The sequence below is a fragment of the Colius striatus genome, chromosome Z (genome assembly GCF_028858725.1).
Source record: "Colius striatus isolate bColStr4 chromosome Z, bColStr4.1.hap1, whole genome shotgun sequence".
Lineage (NCBI taxonomy): Eukaryota > Metazoa > Chordata > Aves > Coliiformes > Coliidae > Colius > Colius striatus.
In genome coordinates this window covers 50201362-50217844 of record NC_084790.1, presented here as the reverse complement: position 1 = coordinate 50217844, position 16483 = coordinate 50201362, and the positions used below count along the sequence as shown (strand labels likewise).

Sequence of the window (16483 nt, the reverse complement as noted above, 5' to 3'; positions counted from 1 at the left end):
TCTTTGTGCAGGCTAGGAATTAGTTTTGGAACTGTTACTATTCCATGCTTTTTTTGAAGGCAATAGGGAGAAGGAAGGCAGGAAGAAGGTTGAACTGATTTAATAACATTAGCCCATCTGATGTCAAAAGGTCATCTCTTTATTGCTTGAAACAGTGTTTTTAAAGATTCAAAGTACAAAGAAGACAGTCTAGTCTATGTGAAATATTCTTGAATGTTTGTGTTGATCATAGTTCTATAGCTTGTTGAAGCACCTTTTCAGGGGTTTCTTCTTATCTATCATGATTACTGTGATGAAAAAGCAGATGCTTTGTTGTAAGTTCAGTTTGGATACTGGAGTGATTATGGTTTTGCTCTATTAGATTAACTATTTGGCTGTTTATGATGTGAACACAAGATCTGGCTTCTCTCATGTGCAGTGTTGGATGAAACTCTAGCCTTTGTGTAGATCTCTGCCTTGAACAATACAGTCTCACAATCTCATTTCTGCTCCAGGGCTCTGCATATGCCTCAGACAGAAGCAGTGAGTGTCTGGAGGCAGAGAGCCAGGCAGAAGGCATCGAGCTGCATCTTCCAGGCCTTTACTTTCTGAAGGTTTTTATGTTATGACTGCTGCCTTGTGCAGTGGGGCCTTTATAATTATGTGGTCCAAAACGATTCCTTTTCTATCATGTGAATTGAAATATTAAATATAGCTGATTAGCAGACTCAAAGTTTTTCATTCCAACTGAAATAGAGAGACATTCAAAATATCAGCATTTTGTACACAATTGTAATCCTAATTTTAGACAAAAAATTATGGCTGAAGACAATGCACATGGGCACTGTGACAGTGCAGTTCTACATATTTTGGACACTACCAGCATTCTTTTCTTGTGATAATGACGGTAGCAGCAATAATCATACCATAGAATCATAGAATGGTAGAATGGTAGGGGTTTGAAGGGAACTTTAGAGATCATCTAGTCCAACTCTCCTGCAGAAGCACGTTCACCTAGATCAGGTCACATAGGAATACGTGCAGGTGACTCTTGAAGACCTCCAAGGAAGAAGACTCCACACCCTCCCTGAGCAGCCTGTGTCAGGGCTGCCTCACCCTTACAGTAAAATAGTTTTTTCTTATGTTTAAATGGAACTTTTTGTGTTCCAGCTTCATCCCATTACCCCTTGTCCTGTGGCTAGGTATAATAGAAAAAAAAACCCCTCCTGATACCCACTATTTAGATATTTGTAAATATTAATGAGACCTGCCCTCCGTCTCCTCCAGACTAAACAGCCCCAGTTCCCTCAGCCTTTCCTCATAAGGAAGATGCTTCAGTCCCCTGAATACCCTGAGAATATTGAATACTGCAGTGTTATCTTCTTTCTAATATCCTGCTCTCTCCTTGTAGAAATGCTATTCAATGTCATCTGTCATATAATGGTTGTGCTTTTATCCAATACATATCCTTTTCAGACAAAACATGTGGATTGGCATTAGTATTGAGAGATTGCAAACAGTCTGGAGTCTCCTGTTTGCTATGTCTCATAATACATTCTCCCTTTTTTTTTTTTCCCCACAGATTTATCAGCTCATAGCTTTACAGACACTTACAGAACAATGCTGATGAGCCCGTACATGCTATAGATCTCTTAAGTGTGTTCATACAGACTTAAGAATTTCTCCTAAGGCATCTGAATTTTTTCACTTGAATAAAGTTTTCCACATCAGTCAGTCAGTCAGTCAGTCAATCTTTTCCATCAGTAATAGAACCTATCATGACTAAATTTATAAACAGATTTCACACAAATTGCAAGAAAAGTTTTCCTTCCATAATGACTTATTGGCATATTAGATAAAGATTTCTAGTTACTTGGAGAAAAGTGAATCTCTTACAGTGCATTGAGTAATATCTGTTTTTCAAACTTCAGACTTTTCCAACATGATACCACATATGAAAATGGATCTGTAGGCTTTGGATGAATGTAAGAAGAATGCTTTCCTCAAGATTATTTAGTCTTCCTTTGGCAGACTTCTTTTGTCAAACTAGAGAAATACCAGCAGCTTCTGCTGGTATTCAGTGGGAGAAATGGAAGACCAGCTTAAAAGGAAGGCATTTCAATGATATTTCGGTTCCCAAATATTGAAAAGAATTGGAATGGAAGATGCCTGAATATTCTTGCTTGCACTTTGTGTTCTAAACTCCATTCTGTGGCTGTATCTGGCTTCATTAATAAGCTCCTCCTCTATGACAAATAATGGTAGCACTACAGTGACTAGAATATACTATTTTGGTAAAAAATATCTGTATACTAAGTATCTGTTAAGTATCTAAGTACTTAGCAGCAATCACAGAATCACAGAATCTTAAGGATTGGAAGGGACTTTGAAAGATCATCTAATCCAACCCCCTTGCCAGAACAGGACCACCTAGAGTAGGTCACACAGGAACTCGTCCAGGCAATGTGTTGTTTATATTTTTAGTAGTTAAAATAATTTATTTTGCAAACTTCTGAATTGGAAAAAAAGATAAGCAGCTTGATAAAATTTTACAGTGCCATGGACACTCTGCATAAAGCAGCTTTTAAGTCATGGAGTCACAGTTATGCTTCCTGCTACAAGAAAAGCTCTTGAATTCATGCAAAAAAGATTTGTCAACATTTTTACCAAAAAGTAAATGTACCTGGAATATTTTTTGGTCATGCTGTTTTTCTCTTTTTAAACTGCAGAGAACAGGTGATCAGTTAAATCTGTTCCCATAGGAAATCAAAAGATGACATCCCTCAATATCTTTCAGTGACAGGGTGCTCATGTACAATATATTTGTGATGACACATTCTGCTGCAGGGGCAGTAGAACACTGCTGTGCTTTGGAGTATTGAATGAACATAAAATGCACAGCATCACCTTCTTTCAAGACTACCATTAAGGCAGCCCATAAATCTGCTATTGAAAATCCTATCTAAAGAATGAATACTGATTTTGGTTTGGCATTTGTTACTCACCACAGCATATAAGGTTTTAAAGAAAGATAAAAACGTGTTTCTTATAGGAAAGCAGTTGGCAGCAATTAAACTGTTTTCTTTGAAAATAAGTAAAAGGTTTTCGAACATGATTTATAGTAACAATCTTTCCCTAAGGAAAATGCTAGTTTTATAAGTAACAATTATGATGTTAATTGCTGCCTTTAAAAAATCTGCACTCTGTACTTGCTTTACTATTTTTAAGAGTTTTTTTGTGCTATGGAATATTAGGCAGGTTATTTGAATGAGATTTCTTTTACAAAGCACAGATTCACTGGGTGAAGGGCATGCAAGAAAATCTTGAAATGATTAATGTGAAGCAGGCTTTCATCCTCCCTCTAAGAGCAGCTTGTTTATGTGAGTGACGACATAACACTATAATATTTCAGCATCTCTCCAGCATTTTATGGCAGGATCAATATGTTGTCTGTTGACAATTGTAAACATGTAGGTATGAATTCTGTTTTGAGTGCTTCTAACTCCTTTGCTTGTAGCCGTCACTCCATCTGTCCCTATTCTCAGGTAAATCCTGCAGTCCCTGTGGTTGCCTTTTCTGCTGACTGAAGGACAGTTTCTTTCTTCCGAGATGATCTCTTCCCAACTCGTGAGTCAGCAAGCAACGGAGCTGACGACATTGCCGGCATGGGCCACGTACAGATAAGCCTCTGCAGTGACGCAGCCTTTGCTCATACGAGACTCAGCAAGGATTTTTACATCACCTCTACACCAGGGGGCAACATATCATGCTGCTCTGCTCTTGAGCTGGATATCAAGAAACATACAACCCATATGCAGCATCCTGTAGAATTCCTCATTTATTCATATTATGTCCAGTACTAATCCCCCTGACCTCTCAGCTCCTTTATTTAGCTTTAAAGGAGCTTTGCTTCTACAATCAGCTTGAGTTATTCCACAAGAGGTGTTGTGACATTCAGCTGCAGAATAGCTCTACAGACATATCGCAGGACTCAGTGTATATTAGGATAAAGATTACTAGACTGAAGCTCAAACTTGCATTGCTTAAGACGTGTAGAAATACAAAGCTGTCTAAACTCCACTGTCAGTTGTTCTATTATGCTCTCCAGGATGAGAAACTGACAAAGGTCACTTTAGTCAGTTTGGTCCCTCTTTTAGAATCATAGAGTCAAAAAATGGCAGGGGTTGGAAGGGACCTCTAGAGATCATCTAACCCAACCCACCTGATAAAGGAGGTTCTCCTCAATTAGATGGCACAGGATGGCCAACTGTATATTGCTGGCTGTTCTCACAGCCAGCTGATCCATTACGGGTAAAACTGGCTCCATTACAGCAGAGATCTAGCTCACAATTAGAGGAAGCTAACAGGAACTAAGGAACTGAGACAACAATTAGGCTCAACATCACTGCACTAGCTAACCTTACTCCTGATGATCTGCACTGAGATGCCTAAGAATCTTACTGGCCAAGCTCTGGAAGTTACAGTTTCTTCACACATTACTTTAAGACCAACTGTTTGTTAAGCTAGTGGGCCTGTTCTACGTGAATGAAGGAAAGGAATGGCTTGTGACTTGTAAATATTTTCAAATATCCAATAGTATCTTCAAAGCAAGTTCACACAAACTGATCAGCTCCACATACAGGGAACGTTCACAGCTTCTACCACTTTTGAAAGGCTTTGAGTGGAAGTGAGAGTGGAGTACCATTCTATCAAATACTTCTTTATGTTGTAATCAGCACATCCAAATGGGCACATGCAAAATTATCAGCTGTTTTGAAAAGTCTAAGATTGCAATTCTTTACCTTTCTATTTGACAGTTTCTTAAAGCTCTGCAACACTACTGAAGAATGATATTTAGCTATTTCATCATCAAATAGAATTTGAATATCAAACCATGATTGAGAACTATCAGTGGTAGGAATACAAGGATAACTCAAAACTTCCACTCCATCAGGCCTCTATTTGTTCCACAGAATGAATTCTCGCAGAAAGCATTGCTTCCTCTCTTCATTCGCTTTTCTCCTTTTTCAAAATGTGGGACAAATATTTGCTGTAAAATTACTTTTTGAAATTTCACATATCTCCCCAAGAAAAGCTGTCTTTCCCCAAAAGTGTTCCCAAAGTACCTAGAAATCCACAAAATTGGACCCAAACCCCTAAATTTGTTGCTAAGCAAGAGTCTATGAAAAGAATTGTTAAACAAAGAAATCATTACACAGGCTATCAAACAAAATGAAAGTGACAAATTCTAAGCATGATTCCTCCAGTACACATTTTCAGGTGCTTTCATATTAGCTATTTTGGGAAAGGAGACAACACAAAGCAAACTATGCAAATGCTCAGAGGATCTGTATTTATGTGAACATTATGAAATCCAAAGGGGACTTCACAGTGACATCAATTTATGCAGACAGGGAGGAGCATGGCACAGTGTAAAAGTACTAACTCAAATACCCATAACCAAATTAGAAGACATGTTAATAATAAACATTCTGTAATAGGAAGATAAGTGAGATCAGATAAAAGGGTAAAAATAGTTTTTACTTCATGTGAATGCTAAAAACCATGTCATCTCAAGGGGAAAAAAAATGTAATAAGGTTGACAAGTATAACCGTCACATTAGTACTGTCTACTAGAAGAAGCTGTATCAGAATATTCTGGAGATGGTCTGGCACTACAGAAGGTTTTTCTAAATGTGAAATTAACTGCTTAAGCACGCCTCTGTTCAGGTAAGTTACCATCAGACATTAGCGAAAAAGGGAAAATGTAGCTTTCAGAAGGTGTACTGGATCCACTCCAGTGCTTTAGAAATGTAGGCTTCTATGTGTGGTTAAGAAAAGAACAGAACTGTTAATCCCTCTCAAAATCACTAACAATCTATATACCTTGGAGAGTTCCCAGCCATGAGCAGAGTTAGGCATTTGCTTGGTTTCCCTAAGCTGTCCTTTCAAATTTACTATTTCTCAGTCTGTTGAGCTGCTAGCTGCTAGTCTTATTGAATGGTATTCATGACCCAAATGTAGCAGTAAATAAAATAGGGACACTTTGCTGTACATATTGCTACATTTTCTAGCAAAATTTCAAAGGGCTTCACAAACATATTAGGATATCAAGCAACAACCCAGAACTCCTTAATGACAGTTATTGTCTCTGTCAAGAACAGTAGATCTTTATCAAATATTAGCATGGATAGGCAGGAGTATCCCAGGAAACCCTGATTTTCTGTACACCAAAAAAAAAAAAAAAAAAAAAAAAAGAGAACAATGCCTGCCTAATGTTAGAAACAGACTTAGTCATTTTGACATTGAGAAAACCGAAGAGTCCATATTACTGAAGGGCTGGCCAAACCTCCCATCTGTGATTAAATATACAATAAAATTTAAACATTTCTATATTTAAAATTGTCCCTTAGGTACAACTAATGAGTTGCAGAGTTGACACCTTAGTGTCCTGTCTGCACTCAGTATACAGAAATCCAAACAGCATCTAGATATGTTATATTCTTGCCATATAATATCAGTGATTATAATACTTAATGTTCTGAACTAATGCCGTGCTACTTCTCTGACTGATCAGGAATAAAGAAGCAAAAAATACTTTTTGCATAACAATGTGAGTTTTCTTAAAGGTTACCAAGGCCACCAGCTAGTTAGAGTCTTAACACAATCTACTTAATCTCACATTTCAATTGCTTTCTTTAGAAGAAAGGAACAATGTTCTTTTCAAGACACACAAGTATCTTTACTTAAGAAGTAAAACTGAAATGATAAAACTGCAGCTTGAGACAACATGAAGAAGACATTTAAGATGCAATCTGAATGTCTTAATGACTAAAAATTAACTGTTTAAGGATTGTACAACAGTGGCTCAAAGTGTGTAAAGTCTCAACATAGATCAATGTTGGCCTTCTGTACACAGACTTGGGAGCTTTTTAACAAAGCTCTTTTTGATAAAAATCTATTTATGCATAGCATCTCAAATGGGGAATTTTAAAGCTTTAAGTCAAGTAAAGTCATAACATTTTAAAAACTAAAACCTATGAACTTGACGCAAACTCTAGAAAGGGTTAGAAATAAAGGAACGTATCTTAACTATGTCAGGCAACTGAAAGAAAATTGATTCCAACTATTACTCAGTTATCTCTTTTATTTCCAAGGTTTTAACCAAGACTTTATCTTTGAATAATCTGTTAATCATAAAACCGTAGAATGCAGGACTTCACATAGAATGTTACAGAAAATGTTCTTGCTGCATTATTAGTTACATCAGTAACGTTTATTCTACTTTCCTTTTGACACAAGTCATAATGAATGAACTACGACCTTCCTTTCCTGAATAATGTTTCTTAATCAAGTTTTTAGTTTCAAAAGGATTCTCCTCTATCCCGCAACAATTCCTATATGAAACTGATACAAATGAATACTCTTAGTTGATAATTTCATTGCATCTACAGGCAGAATTTGAAAAGTTTCAGTGGCAGGCATTTCAGAGACTTAGCAAGATTTCAGCATAAATCAAAACTTAGCACCTGGGTTTTAACTTTGTTACTACTCTACAGCAAAAAACTGTCCTCTTCTGTGGTGCTGCACTCCACAGCTGTGCTTATAGCACAGGAGCAACACCTGTATCAGCCTCAGAAATCTTCTGCTAAACGTTATACATTACCACAGGTTAAAACTGCTCAGTTTACACCAAAATCAGAATAGAAGTATTTATTAACAACATGCAATTAACCAGCAGTCAGTGAGCTGCATACTTGAGATTCAGCGACACAAGTAAATCACAGTGTTAGATGCATACAAAATGCTAATAAAACAATATTAGATACACACATAATGTTAATCTGCCACAAGACTACATGCACACAAAATGCTAATAAACCACAATATTAGATGCATATGAAATGAATAATAAACACATAAAAACCCAACATCCTACAACAATCCTCCTAAAAAGCTCTAATTACACACATATGAACACAGTTAATATGCACACATCTCTTTCTCACAGGACTTGTGAGAATTTACAAGCATACATGTCTCATCTGGGAATGTTAGTTCCCCTCCTTGCACATCTCTTACTAGAGGTGTGGGTGCTCTAGTTTTGTGTGTACCTGCTACTTCTCACAACCCACCAAATCACACACCAGCACAACAGCACCCAACAACTTCACATACAGACACCAAAAGTGTGGGTATGTGTTATTGCAGCCTGTATTGGCAGTTCACTGGCTGTATGCAAGCATCTCACAGGGTCTAACAGGGAGGATGCTTCTTGCTTAGGCACAGGTTTTAACAACAGCCGAGGAACTTCTCTGTTTTCCAGTCCAAGACATTTCCCTCCACATTACAAATTTCCATACTGCTCTTATGCTTCTTTTCAGGCTGTCTGCTTCTTTCAAGAGTCAATACATGCATCTATGATTCTGTTAAACTAAAGAAGCTATAGTGATCAATCTCCTAGTGTCAAATTCTCATGAAAACAAGATCATTAATATTGTCCCCTGATCTCTAAACTGAAAAAGAAACTTCTTTTCTCCCCACTCAACCTTCTCCTTCTGCACAACAGCACAGTAAGGACACCCTCACATCAATAAAGAACGAATTACTTCTCATTCACTTTAGATGTCTGCATCTGAACTAAGTACTTGAGTCCTGTAACATGTTTTAGATATCCACTTTTGGATGAAATCCTAAATGAAAGGATGAAATCCTAAAGGAAAAGCAAGGAGAGCCACTAAGACCAGGAGGAAAAGCAAGAGCCGCCAGGACCAGGCAGCTCTTGTGAGGGAGACGGTCCTGTCGGGAGGCAGAGCCGCAGCAACTGTGGGGGATTTAATCATCCCCCAGGGAGTGCGAGCGACCAGGATCACGGCGACCAGGGAGTGACGCGGCACCGAGGAGTGGCGCGGCAGTTCAGGCAGGCAGGGCGAGCAGGAAGGACGGGCGGGGAGCAACCCCATGGCCCGTTTAGAGAAACAGAAGTCAGAGAAGTGCCCCAGCTTCAGCTTCAACCTAGCAAAATGGTGAGCACTCACCTAAGGACTAAAGCCAAGGCTCAGGGCGACAAAACCCAGGTGCAGGTCAGTGCATCTACCCAAACAGAGCTGGTTAGTAGAGAAGCTTCAGTCCAGGTGGCGTGGAGGGAGTGTTCAGACTGCTTAGGGACCTATGCCTCTGAGGCAAAAATGTGTCATAGGTGCCCTCAAGTTCAGGAACTGCAGCATCTGGTGAAAGAGCTGCAGGAAACTGTGAGTAGGCTCTGTAGTACTAGACGGGAAGAAGTGGAGAAAGATGGAGGCTTCTGCAATCAGGTGCAAGCCTCCAGTGAATCCAGTAAGTCATGGACCCTGGTTACAAAAAAAGGAGGACAAAGGCTCATCTTCAAAGCCCTCCTTCTAGAGTGCTCACTATGAATAAGTATGAGGCACTGGCAAAAAGGGACTTCGACAAGCAAGCTCCAAAAGGGGAAAACCCACTAAGCAACCCATCAGCTGCTCCACCTGCAATAGGTAATGGCCACCATAGAAAGAGGCGACAGGTGCTTGTTGTCACTGCTAAGGGTCACTGAGAGACCCATCTGTGGAGCAGGTAGGGAGTCAAGAGAGGTGTGCTGCCTGCCTGGAGCCAAGATCAGGGATGTGGCCGAGAGAGTGCCACGGCTCATCAGGGATGCAGGCTACTACCCCCTACTTGTGTTCCATGTAGGTATGAATGATGTCATGAGGCATGACATCTCTAGGATCCAGATGGATTTTAAATCCTTGGGGAAGCAAGTAAAAGGTAGAGGGGCTCAGGTTATTTTCTCCTCTATCCTGTTCACTAGAGATAAAGGGGGAGTCTGCAATGGAAAAATCAGCCAAGTGAACTCCTGGCTGAGAGACTGGTGCCAGCGGGAAGGCTTTGGGTACTTTGACAATGGATCTTTCCTTGGGGACTACAGCTTCATAGGACGGGATGGGATTCCTCTCTCCCGTAAAGGCACTGGATTATTTGGGAGTAGACTAGCAAATTTTAATAAAGAGGTCTTTAAACTTGGGGGTTGGGAGGAGAATCAAAACAGAACAAGCTGTCCCCTCTAGCTGGGAAACAGGGCAGGACAGGGAATGCAATGATAAGTGCCCTTTATCTGCACACTGGGCTGAGATACGGAAGGCTGACCACCCTGAGAAAGAGCCAAACTGGGGAGGAACCTCCTGCACCCATCCAGGAGAACCTGTGTGTTTGAGTGAGCCCCTGCGCTGCCTCTACACCAATGCACACAGCCTGGGGAATAAGCAGGAGGAACTGGAGATGTGGGTGTGGATGTGGGGCTACGACCTCATTGCGGTCACAGAGACATGGTGGGACAGCTGCCATGACTGGATTTGTGTTGGCAAATGTGATTCTTTTGTTTGAGTTGTATAAAAACCCTGAAAATGATAACTAACAACGAAGCACATATGGAGGAGCTATCCCCCGTGTTTTCCCAGCGCTGCATAATAAAGAAGTGCCTGGCTTATCTGCATTCCTGTGTAGATAAGTTTTTTGCGATTGCGGATCCGTCAACATACCGAACTGTGCCTGGGTGGGGATGAGGAGCGGATAGAGTGCTTATGGGTAAAAATTAATGGGCAGGGCAAGGCAGGTGATATTATTGTAGGAGTCCACTACAGGCCACCTGATCAGGAGGAGGATGTGGATGAGGCCTTCTATGAACAGCTGGGAGCTGCCTCATGATCACAGTCCCTGGTCCTCATGGGGGACTTCAACCACCCTGATATTTGCTGGGATGGCCACACAGCCAAGCACACGCAGTCCAGGAGGTTCCTACAGATTGTTGACAACAACCTCCTGTCACAGATGATCGAGGAACCAACAAGGAGGGGTGTGCTGCTGGACCTGGTACTGACGAACAGAGAGGGCCTGGCTGGGGATGTGAAAGTTAGAGGTAACCTTGGCTGTAGCAACCATGAGATGGTAGAGTTCAAGATCCTGTGTGGAAAAGGCAGAGCACAAAGCAGGACCGTGACTCTGGATTTCAGGCGAGCCAACTTTGACCTCTTCAAAGATCTGCTTCAACAGATCTCATGGGATGTGATTCTAGATTGGAGAAGTGCCCATGAGAGCTGGTCAATCTTCAAGCACCACTTCCTCCAAACCCAGGATCAGTGTGTCCCAATGCACAAGAAAGGAAGAAAAGGAGGTAGGAGGCCTCCATGGATGAGTAAGGATCTGCTGGGACAACTCAGGCAGAAAGCAGCCATCTATGAGAGGTGAAAACAGGGGCTGGCTTCCTGGGAAGAGTATAGGAACGTTGCCAGGGCATGCAGGGGTGCAGCTAGGAAGACTACAGCCCTTCTAGAATTAAATTTAGCCAGGGAAATTAAGGACAGCAATAAGGTATTTTTCAAGTACATCAGCAGCAGAAGGATGGCGAGGGGGAATGTGGGCCCACTGCTAAACACTGAGGGTGCCCTGGTGTCTGAGGATGCAGAGAAGGCCGAAGTACTGAATGTCTTCTTTGCTTCAGTCTTTATGGCCAAGGGTGACCCTCAGGAAGCCCAGTCCAGTAAGGATAACAGGATGGCCAGGACAGCAGAGAACTTGCCCTGGGTGGATGTGGAAGAAGTTAAAGACTTGTTGGCCAAGCTTACGGCTCATAAGTCAATGAATCCTGATGGGATGCATCCTAGAGTGCTGAGAGAGCTGGCTGATGTGATTACTAAGCCTCTCTCCATCATTTTTGAACAATCATGGAGGACAGGTGAGGTGCCTGAGGACTGGAGAAAGGCCAATGTCACACCAGTCTTAAAAAAAGGGCAAGAAGGACGACCCAGGAAACTACAGGCTGGTCAGCCTCACCTCCATCCCTGGAAAGGTGATGGAATAACTCACCCTGAATGTTATCGCTGAACATGTGAAGGATAAGATGGTGATCAGGAGGAGTCAACATGGCTTCACCAAGGGGAGATCCTGTTTGACCAACCTGAGAGCCTTCTATGAGGACACAACCGGCTGGCTAGATGAAGGGAGAGCAGCGGATGTCATCTACCTTGACTTCAACAAGGCTTTTGACACTGTCTCCCATAACATCCTCATCAGAAAGGGCAAGCAATGTGGCTTGGATGAGTGGACAGTGAGGTAAATCGAGGGCTGGCTGAATGACAGAGCCCAGAGGGTGGTGATCAATGGCACAGAATCGAGTTGGAGGCCTGTGGCCAGGGGAGTTCCTCAGGGATCAGTTCTGGGGCCAGCCTTGTTCAACATCTTCATCAAGCACTTGGATGAGCGGACAGAGTGTACCCTCAGTAAGTTCTCTGATGACACCAAATTGGGGGGACTGGCTGATTCCCCAGAAGGCTGTGCTGCCATTCAGCGGGATCTCAACCGGCTTTAGAGTTGGACAGAGAGGAACCTCATGAGGTTCAAGAAGGACAAGTGCAGAGTCCTGCATTTGGGAAGGAACAACCCTGTACGCCAGTACAGGGCAGGGGTCAAACTGCTGAAAAGCAATTCTGCAGAGACCTGGGAGTCCTGGTTGATAATAAGGTAAATATGAGCCATCAATGTGCCCTCATGGCCAAGAAGGCCAATGGCATCCTGGGATGCATCAAAAAAATTGTGGCCAGTAGGTCAAGGGAGGTTCTTCTCCCCCTCTACTCTGCCCTGGTGAGGCCTCATCTGGAGTCCTGTGTCCAGTTCTGGGCTCCTCAGCTCAAGAGGGACAGGGAAGTGCTGGAGAGAGTCCAGTGCAGGGCCACCAAGATGATCGAGGGTATGGAACATCTTTCATAGAAGGAAAGGCTATGGGGGCTGGGGCTGTTTAGTCTGGAGAAGAGGAGATTGAGGGGTGATCTTATCAACATTTATAAATATCTAAAGGGTGGGTGTCAGGAGGTTGGGACATCCCTTTTTTCTGTAGTAGCTTGCAACAGGACAAGGGGTAATGGGATGAAGCTGGAACACAAAAAGTTCTATTTAAACATAAGAAAAAACTATTTCACTGTGAGGGTGAGGGAGCCCTGGCACAGGCTGCCCAGAGGGGTTGTGGAGTCTCCTTCCTTGGAGGTCTTCAAGACCCACCTGGACATGTTCCTATGTGACCTGATCTAGGTGAACCTGCTTCTGCATGGGAGTTGGACTAGGTGATCTCTAAAGGTCCCTTCCAACCCCTACCATTCTATGATTCTATGAAATAAATCACACCTTAAACACTCATGTTTCTCTGCACTCATTGGAAAGACAGTTTTTACTTCTACCCAGATGTAAGTCTGAGTTGCATAACTAAATTTACACAAGCAGAAGCTCATCCCGAATGTTTACAGTGTCTTTTCAATTGGCATGGAGCACTTTTTTTTTTCTTTCTAAGTCAGAGATTTTTCAATTGTTTTTTTATTGGTTTCTATCTTTGTCAGTTTTTAAGGTTTTGTAGTTCACTGCATCTCCTCCACTTTTTCCTCCTGCCCCTAGCTAGACACCATCAAAGTCAACTTAGATCTCAAAAAGAGACTTGCATTAACACATACCAATATAACATTGGTCAGATACATTACTGGAACTGATCTCTCTTTTTCAACACAATAAGACTTACTTAACACAAGAGATCATCCATTTGTGACACTCTTTAAAGGCCTATTTCCAGCCACAATCTTTCAGTCACTGATGACTATATAGGCTTTTACAAAGACTCTTGATATGTTATTTTTTGCAGATTGCCTCCTAAAAATATCTTTTTCAATACAGCTTTGAGTACCGATTAGTTATGTAATAGAAGAGAAAGTTGTTGAGAATTGTAAGGCCTGCCCACAGAGGAGTGGTATGTTTCCAAGTACTGACACAAGAAATTCCCACATGGCAGCATCACAATTTGCTTTAGTGAGTATGAGCTTTATAGTAAAGAAACTGAATATCTTTGAAGATGTTCTGAACTATTGTCTCCATATTCATAGAGACATATAATCAAACATAAGTAGTTCATTTTCAACCAAATAATACTTTATGTCATATCTAACTTTCTCCGTCATACCTGATACAAGACTGTAAGGCACGTAATCGTAACTACTTTTATGCTCGTGCATTCAAAAAGTCTTTTAAAACAAAAATTACATTAAGGAAGTGTCTTTTCCCTCTCAAGTGTCTCACATATTGCATCGAGACCAGCAAAGCAAACAGTTGTTTAGTTTTGCATCCTTCTTCCAGGTCAAATTTCTTAGTGTGCTGTTCTTTCCTGAAAATAGAAGAGCCAGCTGTATTCATATAACATGCTGTAGAGTGTATCATCTGCAGTCCTGAACAAGGGAAGCAGGAAAATGTGAGTGATTGCAGCACTTACCTCAGATTTGTTACTACTGAGTAGATATGGTCTCCCATAAATGGAAATGAAACACAGAAGTGAATGTTCTTGGTTTTGGCAAAACTAAAGCAAGTGGAAGGTAGCAAATTAAACAAAATCTAACAAACTAAATCAAAAAGGAAAGCCAGATATATATGTTTGAGAAAGAAAATAAGAAAACAGCAGAATTAAAGGTAACATGTTCCTTTGGCTTTTATTCTCCTATTTATCATTGTTACAGTTTTTGCTACAAGACTGACACATTCAAAAACTTTCAACTTCTTCTTAAGCATGCTCCTGAAACCACAGTAAGGACAATAGTAATTCATACACATAATGAAAACAATTCACTCCACCTTAAATGAAATCTGATAAATTTCATTTACTTACCTAAAAAAATCTGAGTATAAATTACACACCTTTGTGGCAAATCCATGTTAGCACAATCAGTTAAGTCCATTATCATTTAAAATCAGCGCTGCTTCTAACATAACTGTGAATCCAGGTCAGATCACAGGCTAGTGACTTATCAAGCTTAGTATCTTGTCTCCAAAACAGAACCCAAAGTAAAAGGAGAACAATATGGCACATAGCAGGACTTCTCCCAGTCAAAGAAAGAACATTAGGACTTACTCAGTCAAGAGATAACATTTCTGTATTCAATAGGTATTGGTGTATTTTCCCTCCTGAACTTGTTTGTTCTGCTCCTAAAGGCACGTAAACTTTGTGGAGCGAATTTGTGGAGAGTCTTGCAAAAGACATAACGGACACTAAAATAAGGTAGCAAATAAGTCTTCTTGTTTGCTTTGAACAAGGCTTCTGTTATTTTCAATTGATGCTCCCCATTTTTTTTATTCAAAGTGAGAGTAAACAAGAAAACCAACCCTAATACACCACCTTCATATCATTTGGAGTAATTTAGCCTTCTGTTAGATTTCCACAGAACAGTCTTTTCTCTAGGCTAAAGAATTCTGGTTTGCTTGATTGTTTTTCCTATGGTAGTAACTTTATACTTTAGATCACCCATTTTACCTTCCTTTCAACTTTTTTCAGTTTAACTGTAGATTTTTTAAGAGACAGGGATAACAATTGTTAGGCACCAAAATCACTTTCATTTTGTTCCTGAGTGAAGACAGGCAGCTCAAAATACTACAGATTATGTGTAAAGTTGGAGCTGGTTTTATGTACACCACAATACATTTTAGATAAAGTTGTATTTAGTTAAATTTACTACCTCAATCTTCAGTCCTTGTCTCAAAGTCTTCTTGTAAAGATAGTCAGAGACGGTCTGTGGGTGCCAGGTAGTGCTTATTTTACCCTGTCCTTACAGTTTCCTTGAAATAACAAAACATTGCCAAGTGGTAGCTTATGGACTCCCAAAATTAATTATTAAAACCCAGGATCTTGCAGGATTTCCAGAACAGTAGTTTCTGACTTTGCTGATTAATCAATTAATTGCAAAATAGTTCCACACAAGCTTACATTGCACCCGCTCACTGGTTCTGTTTGGCTTCACCCCAGTGTCAAAGCTTTAGATATTCTGTCTAAAATGCTGGTGCTCATCTACACACACATGCCTTTATCTTCCTCTCCTCCGTCTTCTTTCATTTAAGGCTGCAAAAATTTCCGTAAGTACTTTTATTCCTTTAATTTCAGTTCACACTCATGGACTTGATTTTGTCTACATAATTTCTTTCATATACCCTTTATCTTACCATTCTCTTTCATAACACAGTCTTCTGTAAATGTCTCATTTGTCAGTTTATTTTGTGTTTGCATTTAAAATACTTTATAAACTCTTATTTAATCACTATGCTATGCTATGTTCATCTCCATACATTTGTTGTACAAACCTCACAGAATAAGTGGTTTAAACCTTTAACAAAAACTCCTCCCTCACATTGCTTTTACTATGTCTTTATTACGTTAACACAGTCGGACAGGCCCTATCAGGTTCATCTCGCACTTGAAGTAGCTAGCATTGTGTCTACTTACTCAAAAAAATGGATTACTCATATCAATATGCAAGATGGGCTTGCAGACTTTGGGTGCCAAACTGACAAATTCTGGAGTTCAATCATCAAATACTCTGAGAGTCTGTAGTTCCATTTGAAGTACAATTAAATTCAAAAGACAGAAATCATCTGAGCAGATGCAATTATCTAAAATGCAGATATCTGAACCAGTTGT

General features: G+C 40.6%; 1 protein-coding gene across 1 annotated transcript in view; it reads right to left on the bottom strand.

Annotated features, from left to right (window-relative positions):
* POC5 (POC5 centriolar protein) overlaps nucleotides 1–3637 on the bottom strand; it is a 34324-nt gene extending 30687 nt beyond the window's left edge. The window contains exon 1 of the mRNA XM_062018828.1: nucleotides 3551–3637. Coding sequence (XP_061874812.1) covers nucleotides 3551–3637 — 87 coding nt within the window. The remainder of the gene's footprint in view (nucleotides 1–3550) is intronic.
* Between the last annotated feature and the right edge of the window lie 12846 nt (nucleotides 3638–16483).